Source organism: Mustela nivalis (assembly GCF_964662115.1).
Source record: "Mustela nivalis genome assembly, chromosome: 15".
NCBI lineage: Eukaryota > Metazoa > Chordata > Mammalia > Carnivora > Mustelidae > Mustela > Mustela nivalis.
In genome coordinates, this window is record NC_139034.1 from 35,529,814 (window position 1) to 35,557,572 (window position 27,759).

At 43.3% G+C, this 27,759-nt stretch overlaps 1 protein-coding gene across 16 annotated transcripts in view; it reads left to right on the top strand.

Annotated features, from left to right (window-relative positions):
• Positions 1-27,759, top strand: part of ENOX1 (ecto-NOX disulfide-thiol exchanger 1) — a 563,146-nt gene that overhangs the window by 459,121 nt on the left and 76,266 nt on the right. For all 16 annotated transcript variants that reach the window (XM_082701321.1, XM_082701317.1, XM_082701322.1 and 13 more), the window contains one exon: positions 2,039-2,223. In XM_082701321.1, the coding sequence (XP_082557447.1) occupies positions 2,039-2,223 (185 nt within the window). The remainder of the gene's footprint in view (positions 1-2,038; positions 2,224-27,759) is intronic.

Here is a 27,759-nt window from a genome sequence, read left to right on the forward strand (position 1 = left end):
TCCTTAGGTCCTTGACACTAAGTTGCCCATTTATTTGTTCGGTCAGCCAACATTCATTAAGTTCCTACTATATGCCAGGCATCGGTCTGAACCCTCTTCCCCAGAATGTGTTGGTTTCTTTACAAATGAATTAGTTTCTCATACTCTGAACTGCTTGAGAGAAGAGACCTATTCCAGCTCCTCCTTTTGTGATCCAAGATGCCCAGACAGGCCTGGGCACAGAGTCCGTATGCAATAAATGCTTGTTGACTAATTGATCCCTGATGGTTTGAGGTAGGGAATTTTCTGGTTAATTGCATGTTCTATTTGATTAGTCTTTCCTGTGTACTATACATAATCATTTTGCAAAGCAGAATACCATAAACCACTCAACTATAAAGCTATTATTAATGTAATTTCATGTTTGATACTTGAGGAGAACATTCATAGGGATTTCAGAGCACCTCTGTGAAGATCCGTTGTCAGTGTACTGCAACGTGAAGTTAGAACACGCAGGGGGCCGACCTCCAGGCTGTTTGATTGGTTTTGGGAAGTGAGAGGTAGAGATGAGCACACACTGAGAACCGGCCGCACAGTAGGCCTCACATTCTGCCCTTACAGACTGGAAGCCACTTCTTTGAAGAAGTTTCTGTTAAGTTTTGAAATTTCTCTTCCACTTTTATCTTGCTTACAACAGTAGAGCATGAAGTTGCCGTGGGAGGGGGAGAAAGTGTGGGATACTGGTAGGAGAGTGGAGGAGAAAATTCACAAGGAGTTTCAAATTAGTAAGAACTAAACACACCCAGACTGGCAGAACAGCCCAGTGACTTGAAAACTGTTTGTGCTACTTTTTTTTTTTTTTAAGATTATTTATTTTAGAGAGAGAGAGAGAATGAGCTGGGGTCAGAGCAGAGAAAGAGAATCTTTGACTCCCCACTGAGCAAGCAGCAGCCTGACGTGGGGCTCGATCCCACAATCCATGAGATTATGGCCCAAGCTGAAACCGAGAGTCGGACATTTAACCAACTAAGCCACCCAGGTGCCCCAAGACTATTCCTGCTACTTACTTTGTGGGTTGAGAAGAATTCTCTAACTTCTCTGTGCCTCACCTCTTTCACCTCTAAAGAGGGGGATTAAGAGCAGACTTGATGCGGGGGGGGGGGGGGGGAATAGGGACTTAGTCCAAACAAAGCCCTAGGTTCAGGGCCTGTCACTTGGTACGCGTCCAGCCGACGGTTCTCATCACTGGAGAGGCCAAAAAGCCCTAAGCTGGAAACCATCTTCAGTGTCGTTCGTACCATGCACTCTTTCTTCTTCAGTCTCTGCTGTTTCCAAAGCTCTGAGGTGTGGAGGACCCTGTGTTAATAGTCTCTCTCTCTTGGTAAGATGGAGATGTGCGTGAGGTCCAAGTCCACATCTGGGAATTTTAGGTTTCAAGAATGGGTATTTGAGTAACCACTCAGCCTTGTAGGGAGTTTTAATGTGTGAAACAAATGGAACCAGGTTACCCTTCTGACAGGAGTGAGCAAATAAGCCGTCTGATGTGTCCCAGCCACTGTGAGGGAGGAAAGACGTGCCTGTCAATTCCTCCCTCCCTGGGAGCGCTGCCGCAGGACTCCACCTGTGGAATGGCTGATTGCTGGAGAGAAAGTGGCCCCCGAGCCGCCAAGCCAGGCTGCAGAAACGGGACAGTAAAGGGGTGGGTGTGATTGCTGCTTGGAATTGGCCATGCTGTCGCCACTTAGCCACCATTTGGACTTCTTAGAGCCTTGGACTGAGAGAGAGGTCAAGAGATGGGCCTTTGGAAGGAATTATTCCTGTGCCCCAGGGAAACATTCCTCCATACAAGACAAATAGAATAGATAAAAATCCCCAAAGTGGTCATGCCCACCAACTGCAAACTAAAGAGCCCTGGGGCAAGGCCTTTGGGGATGTCTCTGAGCTGGGGCTAATGGTAAGAATTGGGGTGAGTGACTGCTCCTCCCACAACCCCCCCCACCCCACCCCACCCCCCATCAAAGCAGGAAGGTGACTGACTTAAGCTCACTCTGTGTTGCAGCCCTGGCCGCTCAGGCCTACGCCCTCAAGGAGGAGAACGACAGTCTCCGTTGGCAGCTGGATGCCTACAGGAACGAGGTAGAGCTGCTCAAACAAGAGAAGGAACAACTTTTTCGAACAGAGGAAACTGTCACCAAGGACCAGCAGCTCCAGTTCCTGCAGCAGACCATGCAAGGCATGCAGCAGGTACCAGGCCCAGATTTCGTTCTCTTTGGTCTGAGGGAGAGGGACGTGTGTGTTAAGTGGAAGAAAAATGGCAGCCATTTGCCGGGAAAGGTGAAGGAAAAGAAAGGACAACTGGACACTGAGTCGCAAGGAAAGGAAAGTGCTAGTGGGTGTTGGAGCAGAATGTGGAGAAACAGCAAAGCTAAAGAATTATGTTGAAGAAATATGCCCTTGAGGTTGGAAGCTAAGCGAGAGAATCGAGGAGGTGGAGGGGTTTGTGGCTGGAATTCAGCCTCGTGGCAAATGGTCAGAAAATCCTTATGGATCATGGCGAGGGTGTTTTGTCCTTGAGAACTTCTAAGTTGAAAGCATGCCAACAGATTTTACGAAGGCATGGTGAGCCTGTTTCCAAGCTCCATGTAAATGTAAACGCTATTGTTTTCACTCCTTCTGGATTATAGGGAGGATCTAGTCGGGTCTCATGAACATGCTACTGTGCAGTTAAGATGTTTATTGATGGAGTGGCTGAAGCACCAGAGTGGGCAATTTTGGGAACAGGGTGGTATCTGTGTTTTTGCGAAGGAGCGCCAGACTTCAGCCTCCCACACTGAAGCTAAAGATGTGTCTGTGGAAGTTGTTAGGAAGAGACAGGAGTCACTGGGCAATGGAGGAGGGAGAAGGAGCACAGATTGTGGGGGGTGAGAGGTTGAGGGGATGGGAGACCCCAGCACAGCAGATGGAGAATAGAATCAAAGATTCATAGCAGGATCGAGGTCTGAAAAATCTCAAGTGACTTGTGACAGAATTCTAGTGTTTGAGCCTTCAAGTTGCTATGGAACAATACGGCACAAATTTTTGTCACACATAGGTATCCTGTATTATCCCTCAGAATGTACAAACCTAACCACTCTTTTCTGGGGGGGAAAACTGTTTTTATTTAAACAAGGGAAATGTAAATAGAATGATGGGCAACCAAACTATATAGTAAGTAGGATATTGTTTTAATTCCCCTGCTCTCCAAGATCAGGAGCACGAATTGCCTACAGAAGTGTCTTAATGATTAGAAGTAGCTGCTATAGAAACATTAGCCAAACAGGGAAAAATAATTTAGAGGAAAGGGTATAAAAAAAAGATGTGCAGACTGGGATAGAAACAAGTTAATGACTAAGTCACAGAAATTATGTCTTAAACATCTCCTGCCATTTTAAAGCCATTTTTGAGTCTTGGCTTTGAGTCCTAACTGGTTGATGTTTCACAGTGTGTGTTAGGCAAATCAGTGCAATTTGGAGGTCAGTGCTCGCCAGGAAAATGTCATTACAGTTGCTGCTCAGGTCCCTGCGCTTGGAAATGGGTGTAACAGCTCCTGTGCGAGGCTCCCGGGGTTGTCCGCATGTCCCGACACTGGGTGTGCCTCGACGCCCCTGCCAGGAGAGCCTGTCAATTCCCCCAGAGTCGGCTATGCCAGGCCGAGACCACGGCTACCATCTCACACCTCATGCAAAGGGCCCTCTTTTCCTCTAGGAAAGTTTGCCTCAGTTGCTTTTCCAGTTGATAAAACTGTTATGATGCTCAAAGACTCATGTCTGAAGGCAGTCTGAGGAGATAGGGGGGAGCTCGTCAGTCAGGGAGAAGCATGCTGGGGAGTCAGTGCTGGGTCCTGGGAGCCTGGTCCACACAGGAGCCAAGGCAAAGGTCACCACAGAGCTGCAGCCCCTTAGAGGAAGTAAGTGTTCGGCTATTGCAGCCTCTGAGACATTGACAGAATCTTCTTGTCAATAGGAAGGGTACTTCAGTTTTGTTTTGTGGGATTTGGTTTCATAGGGTTTGGTTTGAACAATGGAAATGTGTCGTCTGAGTTCTGGAGGTAAGAAGTGCCAGATCCAGGTGGCGGCTGGCTTGGTTCTGCTGAGGGCTGCTCCCCATTCTGTCCCCTCGCTTCCGGTGCTTTGCTCGCAGTCTTTGGTGGTCTTTGGTTTGTAGACACATCACCCTGCTTTCTGACTTCATTTCTTGCTGTGCATGCCAGCATCCACATTCCTGCTTTTTCTAAGGACACGATTTATATAGGACCGAGGGGCCTGTGCTGTTCTAGTGTGACCTCATCTGAACTGATCAGACCTGTAATGACTTTTTCCCAAATAACATCACATTCTGAGGCACAGGGGGCTAGGATTTGAAAATGGAAATTTTGAGGGGACATAATTCAATCACTAATAGCCACATGGTAGGCAAATACACCTGTTGAATGTCAGAATAATGGACACAAGCACAGAAGAAGGACTAACGTGGAGCCTGTGGGAGCTCTGGATTCTTGGACCATAGATAGGAAGCCAACATCCTAGAGGTATGTGTAGCTCCTTCTAGTAATGAGGGAAGCACTCCCTCAGTGACAAAAACTATGATTTTCATTTTAGTGGCTGTTAGGTGGCCGCATGGCAGTCTTTCTGGCAACACAGCTTTAATAATGTTCAAAAATATGTGCTTTTTCGGAGTCAATTTCTACCTTTATATCATTCTGAATAAATGACCATATCATGCTAATTTGAGCCCTACCACAAAGGATTCTGCTGATTTTTAAATTTCCTCTCGGTCTACCCACGATCCACTTTCTTAATTAGAAAACCATGATCTCACAGGAAAGTCAACAGCTAGAGGACAGGTTAGCCTCCCACACGTTGTTGTTTCAGGAATTGATCTATGGGAAATTATTTCTGTAACAAATAAAAGAAAATAACAGTCTGCACAGCTTTTAAACTAGCCGGCCATTTTTAGAATTGCCCTCAAGTTTAGTCAAAAAGTTTTTATCCTTTCTTCTTTTAGTTTGTTAAAGATATTTTCACTGACATTATAGTTTCTCTTATGTTCATGAAGAAAATGTTATGGGCAGGGTTGCTAAGGCTAAAAACCCTTGGGTGACTTTGGTTGTTTCTGAGTCTACCCCAATATTACATGTGAGTCACCATTTAATATTAGAGATTTCACACAAAAGGAAATAATAGCTTGTATCCATGGTAACACTGTAGCCTTCACCTGATCTTAAGCTGGCAATGAAGTTAACCTGTGTCTGCCACAGGAGAGTGAGGTTGTTGGCTTTCATTTGTATCTTTACGTATATAAAGAAAGGATATACCTATCTTAAACTCTCATTTATCTTCCAATTATCACACTGAATTTATTGAGGCAAAATTTACATATAATAAAAATATTCTTGTTAGGGCTGCAGTTCCATGAATTTTGACGAATTGATACCCTCATGAAACCACTACCACAATCAATATATAAAATTGTTCTATCACCCCCCCAAAAAAAATTCCCCTATCCCCCTTTTTAGTCAACCCAACTCCCAGCAACCACAGATTTGTTTTCTACCTTTCATGGTTTTGCCTTTCCCAGAATGTTCTATAAGTGGAAGTATATAGAATGAAGAACTTTCGAGTCTGGCTTCGCTCAGCTAGCACAATGATTTAGAGATTCCTGCACATGGCCTAGTCATATGTATCAGTAGTTCATACTGATCAGACTACTGATAGTAGTTTTGACTAAATAGTAGTAAAGAAGAGCCATAATTTGTTTATCTAGTCACCAGTTAATGGACGTATGGGTGGTTTCCTCTTTGGGGCTACGATGAATAAATGTGTTGCAAACATTCACTTACAAACTTTTTGTTTGGGATAAATTTTCATTCCACTTTGGTAAATACCTAGGACTAGAACTGCTGGGTCATATGGAAAGTATGCTTAACTTTTTTAAGAAAAGGCTGGACTGTTTCCCAAAGTGTCTGTACCATCATGCATTCCCTTGGAATACAGGAAAATTCCGGTCGTTCTGCATACTTGCAGTCAGTGCTTGGTAAGGTCGGTCTGTTTTGTTTTGTTTTATCTTTTTTAACCACTATACTAAGGGTAGAGTATCTCAGTATGATTTTAGCCACACCTAAATTTAAACAATACTTGGATTTTCATTTGTGAGCATAGGCTAATATATTATATTTTTAAATAACCAATTGAAAAATCAATTCCTTTTGAAGCCTTTTGTAAATCATATTGACAGGACTGGTGAATATTCACATAACAACAGAATCCCATTATAAGCTGCTGATCATAAAACTGTGTGTGACTGATGATGATTATGTCAGAAGGGTCCCTCATAAATACTTTGAGCCAATGCTTTTTAATAGTGTTAGCAAATGTCATTTGAAGACCAGCTGTCTTTAGGCCAGTAAACCATGGCCCATGTAGAGCAGTGGGTTTCTAACACTCTTGGCTTGACATTAGTTAAAGACCAGGGCTAGTCAGCTGTCTTGACAACTTTTATTTAGCAAGATCAGGACAAATCTGGGAAAAAGAGGATTATTATAATTGACAGCATTTTAGAAATTATGCTGGAAAAGGAATATTTGTATGAATTTTCTCTATATGTATTATAAACTCACTAATCTAAACTAATTTTAAAGAAGGAGACTGAGACATATAATACTATTATTTTCCTAAAATATATAGTAACCCCAGGTAGTTTGCCAAATGTCGCTCAAGAACTGGTCCTTTGGGGGCAGTTATTAAGAAATAAAAGAAAGTTGTTAAAATGACATCGATGAGTATATCTGACCACTTAAGTAAAGCATCTCTTCTGAATCCTCTCTAAACTACTCAGTTGCTTTGTAAGTACTTTTTAAAAGAGATAATGAGGGGCATCTGGGTAACTCAGTCGGTTTGGTGGCTGATTCTTGATTTTGGCTCAAGTCATGATCTCAGGGCCCTGGGATAGAGCCCCATGTTGGGCTCTGTGCTCAGCAGGGAGTCTGCTTGAGGACTCTGTCTCCCTCTGCACCTCCTCCAGTTAGCTCACTCCCTCTCTCTGAAATAAATAAATAAGTAAATGTAAACATAAGCAAATGTAAATAAAAGAGACCATGAAATTTTGTGCTCATTTCCACTCCCACGTTCCCACATAGTGAAGTCTCGTGCACACAGGTCAAAGCCAGGATGAGGATTGTGGCAGCAGGAGTGGTGCTATTGGTGGCGGTGATGGTGGCTGTGGGGCTGAAGGCAGCTGCTGTGGGGAAGGTGGTGGTTTTGACCATTAGAAAATCTTAGGGAAAGACAGGTAAAATGAGCATATTCCAGATATTTTCAGAGGATTTAAAACAAAAGGTTTTTTTCTGAAACATAAAATGCACTTCCCTTAAAAATTACAAAAATCATCTGAAGCCCAGCAGGCCCGCTGCTCCCAGCAGGCTTCAAGAGTGCTGGGAGAAGGTGCTGGGAAGAGCCTGGGGAAGGTTTTATAGGCAAAGAACACAGACAGATGTAGTAGGCGTTTGCCATGGGAGTTTCTCTCTTTCTTGGATAATTTTTCACTTTTGTTTTCAGTTTCTATTTTCTTTCTGAAATGCCCACCAGTCAGATAACAGACCTTTACCAGGCTGATGCTAATGTGCCCGTTACCCGTTTTTCTCCTGTTATCTGTTTAAACTGTATCCTTGCCACTGAAGGTTCTGTTTGATCATTGTGTTATTTCCAAGCGTTATTTTTTGTCTTCGATTATTTTCTCTTTGTACACGTTTATTTTTTTGGTTTCAATATCTTCTCAAATCTTTTTGAGAATACTAATTAGAATACTTGAAATTCTGTTTGTTCCTGAGCCATTTCTATTTATTCCAGGATTGGGTCTTTGGTTTGGTGTCTCTGTCTTTTTGCTGCTGCAGGTTTCTTCTCGTGTGGTGGTGTTGGTTGGTTTGCTTCCATTTAGCAGCTGACTTCCCCCGGGAACCATGGGGGCAGGCGTGTTCCCGGCTGGGCATACCCCGCTTACCCCTTACCCCTCAGCCCCCCAGCCGTGGCTCCATGCGGTGGCGCTTTGATGGCCAGGCATCACTTGCAGGACATTTGGGGATCCCACAAATGCCAGAATCTGTCCCATATGAGAACTTCCTGGAAGTCTCTTCCCATTCTCTTCACTCTTTTAAGTTTACTCAACAACAGCCAGCTTAACTGAGTTTCTGGAGGAAGGAAAACCAAAGAGCAGACACATGTTCTGTGTCTGACATCTTGGACATTCAAGAACCTGTTTCAGGGGCTTTGAACTTTAGTCCTCTGATGAATTCTTTATTTCTTTCTATCTTTATTTTTCTTTTCTTTTTAAGATTGTATTCATTTATTTGACAGAGAGAAAGAGCACGGCAGGGGGAGTGGCAAGCAGAGGGAGAAGGAGAAGCAGGTTCCGCACAGAGCAGGGAGCCCAATGCGATGCGGGGCTTGATCCCAGGATCCTGAGATCATGACCTGAGCCAAAGGCAGACACTTAACTGACTGACCCACCCAGGTGTCCCTGATGAATTCTTGGTTAAGGTGTGGGCCAGTGAGGTGGCCAGGGGGAAGGTACGGCAAATTATTCTGGCTGTCCTGAAATATATGAGGAAAGCGAGAAGTGCAAGCTTATCTTACAGATGTCTGAGAGGAGTTGGCATAGGGACTTAAGGCAGCATATTTGAAATGGAGTAAAGATAGCTGCTTCAGGACGAGGGGGAAGAATAACAAATTAGGAGGGTTTTTTAGGGTAGAGGAAAGGGAGACAAACTGGAAGAGGCTGAAATCTGGAATAACGATAGAGAAATGGTTATTTATCCACTCTGTTTTGGGGTTTTGTCCTGGAGGAATAAAAGCAGCAGGGAATTGAGAAAAGGACCTGATGGGATGAAGGGGGCCAAGCATCAGCTCACAGGGCTGTGCGGAGAGTAGAGGAGAAGAAGCTGTTCCGGAGGGAAGGAGAAGGATGTGCAGAGGCCACGGAAGAGACAGTGGGAAGAACAGTTCTTCTGTAGTTTAAAAAAAAAAATAAGGAAGAAGACAGAAATGTAAACATAGAAGAATGAGGAAAAGGGAAAAAGGTATTTTCTAAAAGAAGAAATTCAACATTTTTATAATGGTAAATTATATTTTAAGAACTTTTATGAAATATTTAGACAGGTGAACTAAGGGTTGATAAGTTTGGAATTTCAGCTACAATGTATTATGGGGATTCCTTCTCAGCAGGGTTTATGAACCTCAAAAATGTTCAGTTAGAAGGAAGAAATAGCACATACATCATGATCTGGTTGTTTACTCATTCAGGAAGAAGCCTGTAACAACATTATCAGAATATCTTTAATGTACAAAAACATCAGTACAGAAAATAATTTGGTATCACGGCATAGGGCAAGAAAAATCGCATTATTTAGAAAAGAGGAAATCAAAATCACATTATTACAGTGTAGAGAAAAAGGCTTTCTTTCAGACTTTCATGTGTAGGTAGTAAAACCTTTAATCTTAAAAAGTTCAAAAACTATGTGTGTACAAAAACACAGACCGATCTGGACCCAAGACAAACAAGGGCTGCGGGGACACACCCTATGCTGGTCTGATTCTATTTCAGCTTCCTCACCGACATCTTTTTCTTTCTGAATAGAAAACAACTCCTAAGACATTGTTCACATTCATATTAAAAGTCTTTGACATTTTACTAGAATCAGAAAGTGTATAAAACATACACATCTCTCTCAGATGGTGTGGCTTTTCAAAGGGTTAAGGCCTGGACCTCAAGGTTCACCACAGCCAAATTTGGGGTCCACTATTGTCTTTTTTTTTTTTTTTTAACTTCAATTCCCCAGAGTGTGTACTTTAATTTTCTTTTTCTTTTTCTTTTTTTTTTTTTTGTACTTTCATTTTCTATCCATTTGTCAGCCAGGTGTCTTGGGGTGATGCAGTATAATGGAGACAAGGACGATAATCCTCATTTATAATTCAATGATCCCTTTCATGAGGGTCCTTAAAAGTGACAGGTGGCGCTCCCACCAGCAGCATGTGTATTTTCTAGCATTTGCAGATTCAGTCCTGGGCACATCTGAATAGTGTGTACATCCCACTTCAGTGTGAGACCCTTAGAAGGTCATTAGGTACATTTGGAACCAGAAATAGAAACTGATTCACCAGGGTGCTTGGGTGGCTCAGTCAGTTAAGCATCTGCCTTCGGCTTGGGTCATGATCCCTGAGTCCTGGGATAGAGCCCCATGTCAGGCTCTCTACTCAATGGGACACCGCTTCTCTCTTTTCCTGTCACTTTCCCCACTTGTGATCTCTCTCTCTCTGTGTCAAATAAATAAATAAAATCTTAAAAAAAAAAAAAAAAGACGAAGAAAGAAAGCGATTCTGCGATTCTTGGCCCAGCACTTTCCATTACAGAGCCCTACCTGTTGGAAATGATCATACCTAACAGTCGCACCTGGGTTGGAAAATTTTAAAAGCACATTCCCATTTGACTCTGGACAAGATTAAAAAAAAAAAAAAAACATGGGAAGCAACAATAAGGGAGGGGAAACCTCTCTGCATTTTTTCTTTTAGCAGTCTCAAACGAGGATGGGCCATGGGGTATCTTGCCATTCTCATGGGACAGAGACCATAAGATAAGGAAGGAGATCAGCTAGTTGCCTCTTTGCTAGCTGAGCATTCCAGGCTTTTGCACAAGGAAATGAAATCCCTGAACCAATAGAAGGAAACGTTGGCTCAAGCCTGTTTTCTGTGCCACTTGGTGTCGTCAGTCAGCCCATCTGAACCTCAGGGTTCTTCCTACGGATGACAGGTGGTCCACCCTCAGTCAGAGGCTGTTGCAATCAAAGGAGATCAAGTAGGTGAACACAGTTGGGACAGCTATTACACGAAGCATGAATGCCCCATTGTACATAAAAATATGAAGAAATGTAGAGGTTTAAGAGAAGACCCAGGATTTGGAGAGCAAGTCTGGACAAATCGACAAGTGGGAGTTTGCTGATAGTGGGGGGGGGGGACCCTTGTTGTTGCTCCTACACCCCTGTGCTGGAGAGGCCTGTCCCCAGGGCTAATTCACATCCCTGCCCCCAGGGCTCCCAGTGTACCAGCACTTGAACTCTGAGTGCTTATCTCAGCTTCTCATGGTGATGGAGAGAAGTCCAGTGACTCGCCCAGGGTACAGAATGTTCCTGGTGGATTCAGGTCTGTCTGTCACAACCCCTGCATTCTTTCTGTTCCAACAAAACTTCCCACAGGGTCCTATGTAAGAAGTGCTTCAGACCTCTAGTCATCAGGAGAGCAGAAGAGCAGAAAGCTCGGCTCTTCCTGTGCTTGTCGATTGCTAGAAATATCACTGGCAAGAACCCGCTGCTTGTTTTCCGACTCAATCCTAGTCCCAGATTGGGTCTTCCCATTAGCTGAATGAGAGCTAGCAAAAAGAAAATAACATACATGTGGCTTTTATTTATTAAATGTGAACTTGGAAAACAAATCTCTTCACTTCAGGGAAGGAAAGAAGCAGCCCTAATAAAATTTAACTATGGGAGGCTTCATCTCATAATTAGTTACCCTGCTCTTCCATTAATTAATGTGATCATCAAATGCATCCTCATTAGTAATCATCCCTTCTAAAAATAATGAGGCTAGCAGCCGAATCAATGGAGGAGCCAGGGGTAGAAATAATGACATTACCCTGCAGACCATTAAAATCGTTTGGCTTCTACCTTTGACTGCTTTCCCGGACATCTGCTGCGGGAACTAGCTGATCTCCCCGAGACTTGCAGCCATTCCTGGGCTAAAGCAACTCTGCTTTCCCACCACTGTCAGCTGCAGTCCTCGGATGACCTTCGAACGACCCTCCCTTCCGCCACCTCCTTTGGAAATTGCCTCCTGACTTCAAGGCCCTAGCACACCAAGAATACCAGATTTATAGTGAAATGGATCTTTTCTTAAATGTAGTAAATCAAAACAGGCCTCGGCGCCAGACACGCACTGGCCTTTCCCTCCGTCCGATTTTTGTCGTCTCTCCCTCCAGCCATGGACGCTGAAATGAATCCCTGTTCTCTGGCCTTGACTTCTCTCTGAAGCCTGCCAGCACGCAGAGTCAGCCTCCTGCCCGCGGCGGCCGGAATCCGACCCCGCATATACTGCTGCCTCTGTACAGCAGGTGTCATGCTCCCGGCCAGACTGCTGTCATTACCAGCTCTCACACTGGGCTGCTTGGGGAGGAAACCGGCCTGGGGGCTTTCTCTGTGCAGCTGGTGAGAAGAGGAAACAGGAGGGTGGAAGACCAGCCAATCATCTCCTCCTCCTCTTCCTCCTTCCCCTCCCCCGCTCCTCCTCATCCTCTCCCCTTCTCCCCTTCCCTTCCCCCTCCTCCTCCTGGAAAAGGAGCACCCATGGAGCCAATGCAGGGAGAACCCTGGTGGAAGGGACAACACGACGCGGAGACCAAGAAGGAAGGAGAGGAATGAGTCTGGGGGTGGGGCGGGATCCTCTTTGGGAAGATGAATGTGGGTGGGAGTTGCAGTTCTTCTGGGTCTGGGTTTGTCTTTTTTTTTTTTTTTAAGATTTTATTTATTTATTTGTCATAGAGAGAGAAGCGAGAGCAAGCACAGGCAGACAGAGTGGCAGGCAGAGGCAGAGGGAGAAGCAGGCTCCCTGCCAAGCAAGGAGCCCGATGTGGGACTCGATCCCAGGACACTGGGATCATGACCTGAGCTGAAGGCAGCTGCTTAACCAACTGAGCCACCCAGGCGTCCCTGGGTTTGTCATTTTAATTTTTGTTTTATTTTCCTTTTCACAAAAGAATACACGCTCCGTGCAGCAAACTTGGAAACCTAAAAGAAGCCTATAAAGGAGACAGCATTCCTCACGTCCCCTCCCAGATGCAACAGTTGTTAACCATTTCCTTATATCCTCTCAGGCTTCCTCTCTAAGGTGCACTGGCACAGCGAGGGGTCGTTGTGCCCCAGATCATGCCCACTGACCAGTGCGACAGCCACATTCACTCAGCTCACGTTTCTGGAATTGTCCCCCAAGGGTGCGATTGGGAATTCAGCTCTGAGATCTTAGATGGTTAGTTAAAGACTATGTTTTCTCCTCCGTTTAACAAAGCACCCTGAATAGTCATCAAGGGAGATGTAAACAACGTTAGTGCCCAATCTGGCCCTCACTTGATAGACCACCCGCTTCATTCCCTCGATCACTGGCAAGACCCGGACTGCTCAGTTCTTATCTTGATGGCGAATCCTCAGGGTGCCGGTTACCTCTCCAGTTTTAGTACTCCAGTGTGTCTCTGCACTGCCTCCTCTCTCCCTCCCTCCCTCTCCATCTCACATACACCCTCAGTAAACAGCGACAGCAGCTCTATTAGTTTCTGGCCATACTGGGAGAGTAGAAGAGCGGAGAGGCTATTTGAACTCGGGTTGTAGGTTTCCAAGGAAAGGTGTTACCAGTAGTGCTTATAAGTGAACGACGAGCAGAGTGACATTTCAGAGCTGTATTGTCACTTTTCTAATTCCTTTTGTTCTCTTAATTTATTCTGCTGTCCTCCTCCTTGCCTACACATTCCATCTCTGGCATCCGCCATCGCCCCCACCTTATTCATTGACACCTGCTATGGCTCCGGTATTCCGGTCAGAGGACTTGCATTAGCGATTGTGGGTGGGGGTCTTAAAGGTGTGTATTTTCACCCATGCTTTGCATTTTATCTTGAGTAAGTCCTTTACTGAGCCCGTGTATTATACGCATTTCAATCATTTCAGCACAGACTGGTACTCTGCGATTTCGTCCTTCACTAGTTCTCTGTGCACCTTGCCTTCTTTTCTCCTGGGCTGGTATTTCTTCCCCCATGATTTTTATCTCTTTATTTTTTGCTAAAGATTTTATTTATTTATTGGACAGAGAGAGCACATGAGTAGGGGGAGGGGCAAAGGGAGAGGGAGAGAGACTCTCAAGCACACTCCGCACAGAGTTTGGATCCTGACACAGGACGCGATCTCACAACCCTGAGATCATGACCTGGGCTGAAATCAAGAGACAGACACTTAACCACCCCCAGTGGTTTGTAGGTCTTAAATTCTGCTACTCACAATGACCTCAGGAGGGTTTTGGTAATGACTTCACTGTAAAGTTTATTTAAAAAGCTGTGGTGCTGAGTTTCTCTTTACAAAATAATCCTCCCCGCCATAATCCTTCTGTTTGTCATTTGGGGAGAAGGAAAAGTGGGGGTGGGTTATAATGTAGTTTTCCTACTCTACACCTGATGATATGAGCTCTTCAGAGAATCGCCAGGTCACTGAAGGGGCACTCCCTGGTCCATGCCCTCCCCTGCAGGCCCTCGGGTCTTAGTCATCTTTTCTGCCCAGCTGGTAACTGACAGATTTTCTTTTAAGTCCACAATTTTCTGGCCATTTTTCATGCGAAATCCATGCTTTGCTTTGGGTATGGGGGCCACACACACTAAAAAAGCAAGGTAGAATAAAATGATAACGGAAATTCTGTTTTGTATATAAAATCTGGGCTGGATATATGGTCTCAGTTTTACCACTGTTGTTATAGCAAAAGAACCACAAAATACAGAATAGTAAGACCAGGAAAGGCATTGATGATCCCCTAATCCAGCATTACTTCCTAGTTATAATCAAATGGAGAGGTTAAGTCACTGAGTTAAGTGCCCCACGGCACTGTGTCCCCTCCACTGCCCAGGGCTCCCAGTTTCCTGTTCTCGGGTCCTCACTCTGCCTCCCCCTACTTGGCTTGCATTCTGAGAACCTTTTCCTTACACACTCATTTGTATCTCTCTGTCTCCCATGCCTATGAAAAATGAGTTGAGGCACAGGGGCCATTTTCCCCCGACGGGTTAAATGAGTATTCATTTCTTTTTTCTTCTGACATCACAGTTGAAACTAACGCTAGCGCCTGAGACCAGTCTCTTAGGGCTAATGTAGTTGTTCGTATCCAACCACTATCTGAATAAATGAATGAAGAAAATAACAAATTGTTGAGTCACCGCACACAATTTATTGTGTGACAGAAAACTCTCAACCAGCTTCCCTCTTTCCTCATCTCTGCTGTATTCCCTAGGCATGCCCAAACAAGTAATAATCTCATCTCACTGACTGGATAGAACTGGCCTTCTGAGAAGTCCTGGTTGACATATTAGCATTGATCAAGTCCTTCTGTCTTCAGAGGTCATAAATGCTCTCTGCTGGCACGGCAGGTCCCTGGGAGTAGGGGTACTAGTTCCTGACCTTCTCAGCATGGCCAGTGAGGCTCTGGGCTCCCAGAGATGGCCCCAGCCTCAGGCAGTAAGCTTGGAGTTTCCACTCACACTGACTGCATGTGTGTGCAGTCCCAAATGTTTCTGTGAAGAAAACATCTTTCTATGGTCCAAAAGCTCTCACAGCTTTAATGGGTCCTAGGAGATGACATTTTTATTTGTACCATGCTTATTAAGGAACCAGGGATTAGAAACCATAGGGAAGAAGCCTCCAAACCAGAAGTGCTTAACACATTTCTTCCTAATGTTGAAGGTGACATTATGTGACAAACTGAGACTGGAACGACAATGGGGAACAAGCCCACCCCACTCTATTGTAAAAAACCCTAAAATAGTCAGGAAATAAGGACATTTTTCTAAATAGCTCTGCTGTTCCCTCCCTCTTGCTGTTGCTGCCAATGTTTTCAGTCTACGAAGCATTTCCATACGACTCAGCCCATATAGGCTTGGGACGTGAATGCAAAACTGTACTTTTCAAATATACCTGGAACATTTACAAAATGCATCTTTTTTTTTTTAAATATTTGAATCAACAGCACTTTATTTATTAAGTAGTGGCACATACTGTTGAAAAAGACTTCCTTAAATAAGAAGTTTCATTTAGCTAAATGCAAGAAAAGCAAAATCAAATATGCATCTTATGCTACATATTATTTTTTACAAAGCTTTTTAAAATTGCAATAGTTTTTGTTTTTTAATTTAATTTTATTTTTTCAGTGTTCCAAGATTCAATTGTTTATGCACCACACCCAGTGCTCCGTGCAATACATGCCCTCCTTAATACCCACCACCAGGCTCACCCATCCCCCAACCCCCTCTCCTCCAAAACCTCCAGTTTGTTTCTCAGAGTCCATAGTTTCTCATGGTTCATCTTCCCCTCTGATTTCCCCCAATTCACTTTTCCTTTCTTCTCCCAATGTCCTCCATGTTATTCCTTATGCTCCAAAAGTAAGTGAAACCATATGATAATTGACTCTCTCTGCTGACTTATTTCACTCAGCATAATCTCTTCCAGTCCCATCCATGTTCATATAAAAGTTGGGTATTCATCCTTTCTGATGGAGGTGTAATATTCCATTGTATATATAGTCCACATCTTCTTTATCTATTCATCTGTTGAAGGGCATCTTGGCTCTTTCCACAGTTTGCGACTGTGGCCATTGCTGCTATGAACATTGGGGTACAGATGGCCCTTCTTTTCACTACATCTGTATCTTTGAAGTAAATACCCAGTAGTGTGATTGCAGGGTCATAGGGAACCTGTATTTTTAATTTCTTAGGAATTTCCACACTGTTTTCCAAAGTGGTTGCACCAACTTGCATTCCCACCAACAGTGTAAGAGGGTTCCCCTTTCTCCATGTCCTCTGCAACACTTGTTGTTTATTGTCTTGTTAATTATACTACATATTAAAGCACATCTCAACACATTTCCAAGGAGCACTATCATATTTTCTGACCACAACAAAACTGTTAGAAATCAGTATTACTAAAGATAACTAAAACAAATCCTATGTATTTGGAAATTTAAAAGCACACATCTAAATCCACAAGTCCAAAGGAATCAGAAATGTAATTTTAAAATACTCACAAGTAATTGATAATTAAAATACAACATAGCAAACCTTGTAGGATGCAGCTGAAACAGAACCTAGAGGAAAAAAAAATTTTTTAAATGCATGTTTAAGGAAAAAAGAAAAGCATAAACAGGAGTAAGCATACAACGTTTTCTAAAAAATAATAAACTCAAAGAAGGAAGGAAGGATAAAAACAAGGAGAGAAATGACTAAAAGAGCAAGCTGTCCTTTAGTACAGAAGGTCAACAAAGCTAATGCTATTTTTTTGGAAAATCTTTAGTAATATGAATTGCAATAAAAGAAGACCAGATAAATAATATTAAAAATTAAAATGAAAGGGATGCCTGCGTGGCCCAGTGGGTTAAGCCTCTGCCTTCAGCTCAGGTCATGATTTCAGGGTCCTGGGATCAAGTCCAGCATTGAGCCTGCTTCCCCCACCCCCTGCCTGCCTCTCCGCATGCTTGTGATCTCTGTCAAATAAAGAAAATCTTTTAAAAAAATTAAAATGAGGAATAACTACAGACATATGAGAAAATCAGAAATATCTTTATGACAAATTCTTAAACTTTGGTGACATGGATAAATTCCTATAGGAAAAAAAAAAAATACCTTACCAAAAAAAATCAGGAAGGAATTAAAAGCCTGAGCCATATCATTAAAAATCATTAAAATCTTGGGACTCCTGGGTAACACAGTCAGTCAAGCCTCTGACTCTTGATTTTAACTCAGGTCATGATCTCAGGGTCCTGGGATCAAGGCCCATGTTAGGCTCCATGCTCAGTGGGTAGTCTGCTTGAGATTCTGTCTCTCCCTCTGTCCCTCCCCCCCCCCGCCGCACCCCCCCCCACACATGCTTTATCTCAAATAAATAAAACTTTTTTAAAAAAATTATTAAAATCTTAGCATCAGAGCAAGAGTCCCAGAATGGATTTACAGTCAAGTTTTACCATTCGAGAAGGATTATGCCAGTCTTTTACAAACTCATTCAGAGAACAGAAAAGAAGGAAACGTGTTTTCACTAATTCATAAGTCTAGGATACTTGATACCAAAAAGGGGCAAGGACAGTAAAAAAAAAAAAAAAAAAAAAAAGAGGGGGGCAGGGGGATTATAAGTCAGTCTCACTTAGGAACATTGATTTAAAATTCCTTTTTTAAAACTAACTTAATCTGGTATTTTATAAACCACCCTGTTGGATTCATCACAGGAATACAAGGTTAGTTCAACATTACAAAAGTCTATTAATGTAATATATCCCAGTAACAGGATTGAACCAGAATTGAACCAGAATAATCAGTTTAGTAGCTAGAGAATACCAATTTATGATTTAAAACTAACACAACAAAGGAAAAACTAAAGATTTAAAAACTTGGATTAAAAGAGAACTTTATTCAGGAGCCCGGGTGGCTCACTTGTTAAGCGTCTGCCTTCAACTCAGATCAGAAACCCCAGAGTCCTGGGATGGAGTCCTGCATCAGGCTCCCTGCTCAGTAGAAAGCCTGCTTCACCCTTTCCCACTCCCCATGTTTGTGTTCCCTCTCTCGCTGTGTGTCTCTCTCTGACAAATAAATAAATTAATTAAATAAACAAAAAAGAATTTTCTTATCTGGTTGAAGATGATCCACAGTGAACTCGGTGGTAAAACAAGTGATTATTTTCTAACCCTCCCCAAGTAATCCCAACATAATCTTTCTTAATCCTGATATAATTACTTGGGCTATAATGTAACTGCCTTGAATGACTTGCTCTGTATCACGATTTATATTTTTAAATTATCATCTGGAAGCAGAAAAATGATTACTGCCCAAAGTCTGCCAGCAGACCCTAAAAATGTGGTTTCCCTATTCTTTCTTTTTGAAAAATTCTAAGTTGGGGCTGCTGGGTAGCTCAGTGGGTTAAACCTCTGTCTTCAGCGCCGGTCATGATCTCAAGGTCCTGGGATCAAGCCTCTTGTCGTGAGCAGGGAGCCCGCTTCCCCCTCTCTCTCTGCCTGCCTCTCTGCCTACTTGTGATTTATCTTTCTCTGTGTCAAATAAATAAATAAAATCTTTTACAAAAAATGAAAAATTCCAAGTCATTAACACTACCTTTGGTATTATCCCGTGTTTCTAGGATGCTCACTCCACCAGCTTTTTATCCTGGATAATGATGTTTTCTGTGCCATCATGGTCAGGAGAAGTCTTTGAGCTGACTTTGGCAAACCCACAATGGAAACTTTTGTTAAAATGACATGGTGCAAGTGGTGTTCAAGTGCATGTAGTCGCCAATCTTGAGCGAGAGGACTGCTGAGGCTGGAGGAATGCTTCATGGGGTAGACAGATATTAAGTGTAAAGCTACAGCTCTAATTTCTGTTCATTTGTATACCTTGGGAGCCTTTCTTGCTGTTACCATTCATGGCCATGCTGACACCATTTGTGGCAAAGGGTCTGAGTAATTCAGTTCGCTTCTTTAAAGCTCCCTATATTGAGTGTTTCCGTAGCAGAGAAGATTGGTTTAAAATGGTAATTTTCTGTCTGTACTTTTGCGATCCAGGCAAGATGGGTGGTGCTGTATTTTATTTTACCAGCTAGAGTTCAGCTGCAGGTGTTGAGAATATATATGCCACGCTTCACAGTGACAGGGTGTGTTGAAGCTTTCTGTTGCTGCTGCTGTTTCTTTCCCCTTAAAGACAGCATGCAGTTCAGAGAAAACCTGAGGTAGTTGGGGGCCCCGGAGCTGTCACACCGACCACCTGTGGTGGTTAAAGCTCCTCAGGGAAACTCTCTTCATTGCGCCCACACCTGTCTAACCAGGGCTCAGCCCTGGAGGAGGGAATGGGGGAAATGTGGAGATCTCCAAAGGTGCTAGTTGCAACGAGACTCCTAACATGTGGGCTTGCAGACCAGGCTAAATGTATCAAAATAATTTGGAGCCTTTGGGGAAGCCAGCAGACTTCCTCTGCCTCACTCCTCTGTGATAGATGAACATGCCCGTTTATTTGCAGAGCTTGTCCCAGTGGAACCTAAAGATTCAAAGTGCTAGTAAGTTCAAGGGCTGTTCTTTATTCTGATCCTGCCCCTAGATGTCCTAGTGTCCTAGTTATAAAGAAATGGTTAACTTGTGTTAACAAAGGAGATGTGGGAATATCATAATCATTGAATTAAGGCACTTTGTTAAAGTTCAGCGGTGACTAGCAGGTAAGTAATGTGGGTGGTGGAGGCCTTCTAGACCCACAGCAGGGAAAGTTCTCCATCCTTCGGCATCTATGGCTGACACAGAGAACGTACCGCAATACTCTCTCACTTCATTTTTCTGCAGACCATGTTAGAGCATTACAATTTCTCACCATTAGGATTCAAGTAAAAACTCTTAAGACTGCAACACATGTTTTTATCCCATAACCATTAAGTCAAAAGCTGCTTTCCTAAAACTACAAGCCAGGAAGTCAGTGATGGTGGTAACATCTGATGTTAATGAGTCTAGAAGGAGCACGGTTTGGCTCTTCAGGAGCTAAACTGAATGAGGCCCAAATAATTTTGTATAAGCCAAAGATGGCCACAGGACTTCGGTCAAAAGTCACCCATAAAGGGTTTTCTAGCTCTAAGCTCTGACCATGTCTGGGTTATAAACCCTGCAAAGAAAGAACAAATCTCTATTGGCCTTTGGGGCACAGTGCAAGACCCAGCTGTTCAATCAAGTTCTTGTTTGAAGTAAATGGGCCAACCTGGCTGGAAAGCATGTTAATATTTTAAATTTCTACATTAACAGCTGTACATGTGCCCAGAGGCCGGGGTGATGACCACCTCATATAACTGCAACCAAAAAAAAAAAAAAAAAAAAGTGATAGGCATAAATAAGTCCAAGCAAATTGGATTATCACTTGCAGTAGAATTGCCAGCAAAGGCAATGGAGAGAATTATCACTGACATATACTCCTACTTCAGCAAAGCATTTGACGCCTTCCCTTGTGAATTGCATGAATAGTGTTAATTCAAGTTGGCTGCCCTGCGTTTTGAAAATTGGCTGAAGGAGGGCAACCAGCATGGCTGGGTGGGGCTGAATCACAGCCCTTTCTCTCTGAATACTAATCCCCAGGACTGCCCACTCGGTAAGTTAAAAGTCACTTGACCTTGCTGGGTCTTAGTCTCTCCGGAGGTTCTTGCAAAGAAGATAATAGTAGCACTTTGATTTAACTTGGTACTCCTCGCCATTCAAGGAGCCTCATGTACTTAATGGATGTTCTTTAGTCTCATAGTATCCTACTGGTGAGTATTGTTATCTTTATTTAACATTGGAAGAAAGTGAAAACCAGAAAGCCGAAATGACCCTGCAAATCACACTATTAAAAAAGAAAAATTGGGGCGCCTGGGTGGTTTGGTTGGTTAAAGTCTGCCTTCAGCTTAGGTCATGATCCTGGGGTCCTGGAATCAAGCCTCATGTGGGGCTCCCTGCTCAGTGGGGAGTCTGCTTCTCCCTCTGCCTCTCCCTCTGCCCCTCCCTCTCCCCCTGCTCCTGCTCTCAATGGTGTGCTCTCTCTCTCTCTCTCTCTCAAATGAACAAGATTTTAAAAGTCTTTAAAAGAAAGAAAGAAGAGAAAAATCATGTGAAGAAAGAAAAATAGGTTTTAGAGCCTTCCAAACTACTTTTGCATTTGCTTTTCCTGTATGCACTATTCAAGAAATTAATTGACGTTTTACTTTTCAAATGATAAATTATTCTTCAGGAGACAATTGTGGGGGAAAAAGAGATGAGAACAGTAAAGCAGTCCGCAGGTTATACAGTGAGGGAACCAATCACGCTAGCCTTTGAAATGCTGACCAGTGGCTTAATTTTTGCCTTTACATGCAATGCTTCTCTCTCTCTCTCTCTATATATATATAGTAATAATGTTGCCTTATCAGGATAGAGGGTATTATGACCAGTAACTCCACTGGATTATAAAATGCCAGAAAGTATCCATTTGTAATGCAAGTCCCTCCCAGAAGGATAGTCAAGTGAAAGAGATGGTCTCTAAAAACCATGTCTGAAGAAACCTGGCCTTCCCTTCTCCACCCAGCAAGCCAAGGTCATGGTCTCCCTTTCCAGTCCAGATACTGGGCTGCTGGTCAGTGAGGCACCTAGTGTAATTTGAACTCGGAAAGAATCCTTTTTTATATATCCTCCTCTAATTGACAAAATTATTTTCAGTAATAATCATGAAATAAAGTGAATAATAACCACCAAGAAAGAAATGCAGACATTAACATTTTCCTATTGATTTTCACACATAATTTGCCTGTTAAAAAAAACAAAAACCCAAAACTAGAGTGGTACAATGAAGGGGAAAAAATTCACAACTATCTATTTGGTAGTTTTTTTTTTTAATCCAACAAACAGTTTGAACTTTGATTCTCTAATTATGGTACACAGGATATAAATAATTGTCCCCAGTAAATAAGTGAATTTTAAGAAAACCAAATGAAAAAGGTATGGTTGAGGCAACTATTAATTGTACCACTGATGTAACATTTTCTTTATTCATCCTTTAGTTTTAAAGCAAACGGTTTTAAAAGAATGCATTTTAATTTTTGAAATACTCTTAATTCAGTGAGAATACTTAATCTATGAGCTAAAGTTCACACTTAACCAAAAATAATACCACTCATGGTTCTCACCAAGTTCTGTTGTTTAAATCTTAAACCTAAAGATTCTTTCTCGGGTCCTGTGGAATGACTTGAAGTAGCTCAGGTTCTAGTTCTTAGTCTTTGCAATAGTTGTGCTGTCTTTGTTTATTTCAGATCTACTGTGCAAGTGTAGGAATACAGGCAGTGCTAATGGGATTGGAGACACTGTGTCTAAAGCAAGCTCCAGGGACTCAGAAGCCAATGTGTGTAGCCAAGTCCCTGCCTGAGATGGGGGGAGGGTGGGGCAGGTTGGGAGTAGGAGCAGAAGCTGGACATGTTCTGAATTAGTTTCTACACAGAGTATGTTTGTTAAAGTGTAAGTAATGAAAATGTTAATTTGAAGATTACATATATATTTAATCTTAACCGGAACAGCAGCAATTTTAGATCAACAAAGGATTTTTGTCAGACAGGAGTACTTTATCACTGATTTTGTGTAGAATTACTGGTACACAGTGATAATAAGTGGATGGAACTTTAGTTATTTTTTTATTGTTGAATTTCAGACAGTTGTACCTGCTTATATCCTGCCCTGAGTCAGACAGTTCTCAGGCCTCAGGCCTTGATATCCCACCACTGACCGCAGACTTAGGCCTGCAGTTCTGCATCTCAGTGCCTCCCAGTGCTTCCCAGCCTCTTAGTCACTCTTGAAGTCTTATATTTGTCACTCCTTCTTCCCTTTGGAAATTTTGCAAGACTCACAAGTCTGGGATTTCCCCTGCTGTCGAGAAGGGAAAAGTCCGCAGTGTTCTGGGCCAGCCCTTGGGAACCTGGAAACACCCCTGCCCTCTGGGGTCAGGCACCTCCTCTCCCCTAGAGAATCCACAGTCTGTGCCCTCCCTTCATCTCACCGGTGCCCCATGAGATCTTGCTTAGATGTAGGCACACCGTGTGTGTCCTTCTGTCAGACCCTTACTCATACACTCAGAGAAAAAAATCCTTGTCAGAGCACACTGTCCTGAGTGGGTGGCCGGGTCTCAGGGTCTCAGACACCCCTTTGAGGGCCCAAGCCCAAAGACCTTGAAAATGCTCGCTTTCTCATCAGTCTTGAGAACCGACTCAGGCTCCCAGAAGACTGATAGTCATGACCCCAGTTCATGGTCTTGACCTATGAGAGGGCAAGCCCCCAGTCAGGCCTGTGCTTGGACTGTTTGGCTTGGGTCCACCTTAGGATCTTAACAGCAGGGTCAGGGAATAGGGCGGCACTCCAGGGTCTCTTGGCTGTAAATGAAGCCTGATCCCATCACGAGCGAAGAGATTGCCTTTCTGCCTAGCAATGAGAATGGCATTTAAAATTCAATATCAGAAAAGATATTGACGAGATTAAGGGCCTGAAGGAATTGATTTATGAGGAAAGACCCAAGGAATTAAATATGTATAGCCTGGTGTAATAGGATATTAGGCTCAGAGCACAATTTCATTTCTCTGATCCAGTGTTCCTGTTATCAGTCATCTGAACGGTGGAGCTCTCTCTTAGAGATGTTTCTCCCTCAGGGGTCACCGTGCTGGAGGCCGACAGAGAGGCATCACGATTGATAAAACGGGCCACAGGCTCGGTTACCCTCGCACCTTACCGTAAATTGAAGTGCGGTTTCATCCCCAGGTGGAAGCAGATGACATTTTAAACTAGAATAGATCTTGAGTCGTCTTACCACCTTGTGTGACAAGAAAATTCAGGCTAGTTCAATTCCATCTTTTTTTTCCCCCCAAGGAGAAAAGTGAAAGTTGTTGCTACCAGGTGGTAAATGACTGTCCTTCCCCTGAGTCAGCTCGCTCTCTTCTGTCAGGAATTCGGTGAGATGTGTTTGCCTTCTGGCACAGCCTTGCTCTTTCGTTCCAATCATATGCACTTGATTTTCCACATCTCAGACTTCCCCTAACAATCAGGGTTCACGGTGATAGGTGGAAAGCAGGCACAGGTGACTTCATCAGCAGGACTAATGGCTGACATCCCTAAGTGGTTCGGACTGTGTTTGGGTAGCAGAATCTTACCAAGGGAAAAAGAATAAATGGGTGCATCTTGTCTCCTTACTGCAGGACAAGGTGACAAGGGTCTGGCAGAGCTGGCCAGGGTGGGGTTCAGATCACAGGCTAAAATGGAGAAACCAAATTGGAGACCAAGTGCATGGACAGGGTGATGCTGGAGGCTTGCAGGCCTGGCTGAGTAGCTCGCCCTGGTATTAAAACACCTGCTGGGGTCGGTTGACCCAGCAACACATCCACCACAGCTGGGCCTTCGGAAGGCCCAGCCCTCACTTCCTCAGCAGATATTTGCCCGGCCTCGAAGGCATATCCCACTGAGTAGGGCATCTAATTTACAGCAAAGTTATGGAGATGGAATAACATTAAAACTGAATCAAAAGAGCAAAAACACCTTTAGGTTTAAATTGATGACCCTCTGTGGGTTCAGATATTTCCAGGCTTTGATGCATGAATATTCAGTGGCTCATTTCAAATAAACAGAATGAATTCTGATTCAAAATGGACCCCCTGCGTCCATATTCTCCTAATATCTAAACTGATCCCCCAAAATCTCCTATGGAACCTCTACAGGCTATAGCCATTATTAGAGCATCATGTGCTGTCCTCAAATCAGTGTGCTATTTGTGGGTCCTCTCAATTTTATGTGGACCCTCACCTCCATCTCCCAGCTGCCCACCAGTCCTGCCAGAGACTCCTGTTACCGCAGTTGTCTACTGGGATGTTGCTGGGACACTTCATGTAGAGAGTACCTGCTCTGTTGTCTGTGGCTTTTAGGGAATCTAACCTTCCATAAACTGCTAGCTATATCAAAACTTCACCTTGATAGCAAAATTATAAAATTGAAGGAAAAAAGACAAGGACAGGGGTTGCAGGGGTTTTTTTGTTTCATATATTTTTTAAGATTTTATTTATTTATTTGAGAGAGAGAAGGAGAGAGAAAACACAAGCAGGGGAAGCAGCAGAGGGAGAGGGAGAAGCAGGCTTCTCACTGTGCGGGGAGCCAGATGCAGGGGCTTGATCCCAGGATCCTGGGATCATGACCTGAACCAAAGGCAGACGCTTAACCAACTGAGCTACCCAGGCGCCCTGGGGTTGCAGTTTTTAAAGTGAAATTAAATGCACCACAGGGTTTCACAAAAGTATACACAAAAGCATGCCTCCAGCAGCCTCGCTTTTAAGTGGAAATGCTGAATACCTGGGTAGAAGTTGTTGCTAGGAGAATTTCAAGTTTGGCATGTCCTGATTTCCATTTTCAGCTGGCAGTGCAGTGTGGTTGTCAGGGTGGGAGCCACGGTTTGAAGCAGGAAAATTGAGATGTGCAAGCAGTAGGTCTCTCTCAGACAGGGTGGCCTTGCCTACATGACTTAACCTTTGTGTGGCCATGATTCTCCCATCTGTAGAAATGGAAATGTGACCTCACTTATTCTGGGGCTCCAAATAACATTTGTAATGCTCTTTGAATTTGTCAGAGGGAAAGACCCATTACACACGGAAGTCTACATCCCCAAAGAGCATTACAAATGATCCTATTAAATCAGTGGCCTGGAAATACCAAGATGTGTCAGGTACGGCATTTATTTACCTGTTATTGGCTGCCAGAGTGTTCACTCTTGATTGGCATATGGATAATTGTCTAATTGGAACACACTCAATTGTAACCACCAAAAAATGTAATAGTGCATCTGTTTAATGTCATACTTTCCAGTGTTAAATTAAAATTATGCTGCAGTCAGCCAATCCAACCGAGAGACTCTTCTGATTAAGTTCTAGCTGCCTGTGAACTTCTGTAATTGAGGCATTTTAGTACTTCAACATCCAAACTAGAAAGAAGATGATACAGTCTCCTACATATCAAGTGAAGAAGAACCAGAGAGGCTGACTTAAATTACCTAGGTGTGGACTAGCTCATTGTTTTTATGGGAGGCCTAGTCAAATGAAGAATAGCAGTTTTGACGCACCACCACTGTTTTGCATACATAAATATTAGATCTGCGAGTTCATGCTTTGTAAACAAAGGAAAACATTAATCTAGAAGAAAGTGGAAAATAGTCTAGGGGCTGTTGATCTTGTTTTTCCTCTAGTGGTGGTTTGGTTCTTTTTTTTCTCTTTGATGAAACACAGGGAAGAAATTACAGAATTACACATTCCATGAGTGGATTGCCTAAGCCTTTTAAGAAATAGTCCCCATTAGATTAAGGAGGAGATCTGGAACTACCAGAATCAGGAATAAAAATGTCTTCCTTGGAACTCCTATTCTTTTCTGAAAGCTCCATATTCTCCCTTTGTCTCCCTGTGTGTCCCTGTGTGTCCTGATGTCTAGGACAATAGGAAACTTCCCTCAGGTAGTTTCTGGTATTGTAGTTATTTTGGTTTTGTCTATGTGTGCAGTTTTTTTGTTTTGTTTTTTTACTAGATCACGGCTTAATCCCGTAAGTGGGGAAACCAGAGCAAGCATTCATTCCTTTCTTTACTCATTCTTCATTCAGCCCTACTATGTGTTAGGGATGCCCTAATTGTTTTGTTTTGTTTTTCAAGATTTTATTATTTGAGAGAGAGAGAGAGCACAAGTAGGGGAAGCAGTAGAGGGAGAGGGAGAAGCAGGCTTCTTGCTGTGCAGGGAACCTGATGTGGGGACTTGATCCCAGGATGCTGGGATCGTGACCTGAGCCAAAGGCTCAGATGGGTATAGTCTAATTGGGGAAGTTGCTATGAAAGGTAGTATTGCATATGAAGTGCTTTGGGAGCATAGAAATTAGGACGGTTAGCTTTGGATGATTGGAAGGTCTTTATTGCAGAAGAACCCAAGGATGCCACATATCGTTGTACAGGTGCTGCCAGGGACAAAGGCAGCAGGCCAAATGGGTGAGTGGGTTTAAATCGAGCTCCCACTTCACTGCCTAACCGTGTGCCCTACTGAGGAGTCATGGCTCTCTATTGGATGAGGCTGTTTTCTGTTGTGTAAAGTCATAATGTGGGTGGTGCTCATCTGAAAACATTCTTTAAATGGAAGAATGAGGGGGGTCTGGGTGACTCAGTTGTTAAGCATCTGCCTTCGGCTTGGGTTATGATCCCAGGGTCCTGGTATTGAGCCCCACATCGGGCTCCCTCCTCAGCGGGGAGCCTGCTTCTCCCTGTCTCAGTCCCCTGCATGTGTTCCCTCTCTCGCTGTGTCTTTCTCTGTCAAATAAACAAATACAGTCTTTAAAAATAATAAATAGAAGAATGAATAGGAATCTTGCCGGCAGAATTCTGGGTAGTGACTTTGTCACAGAGTC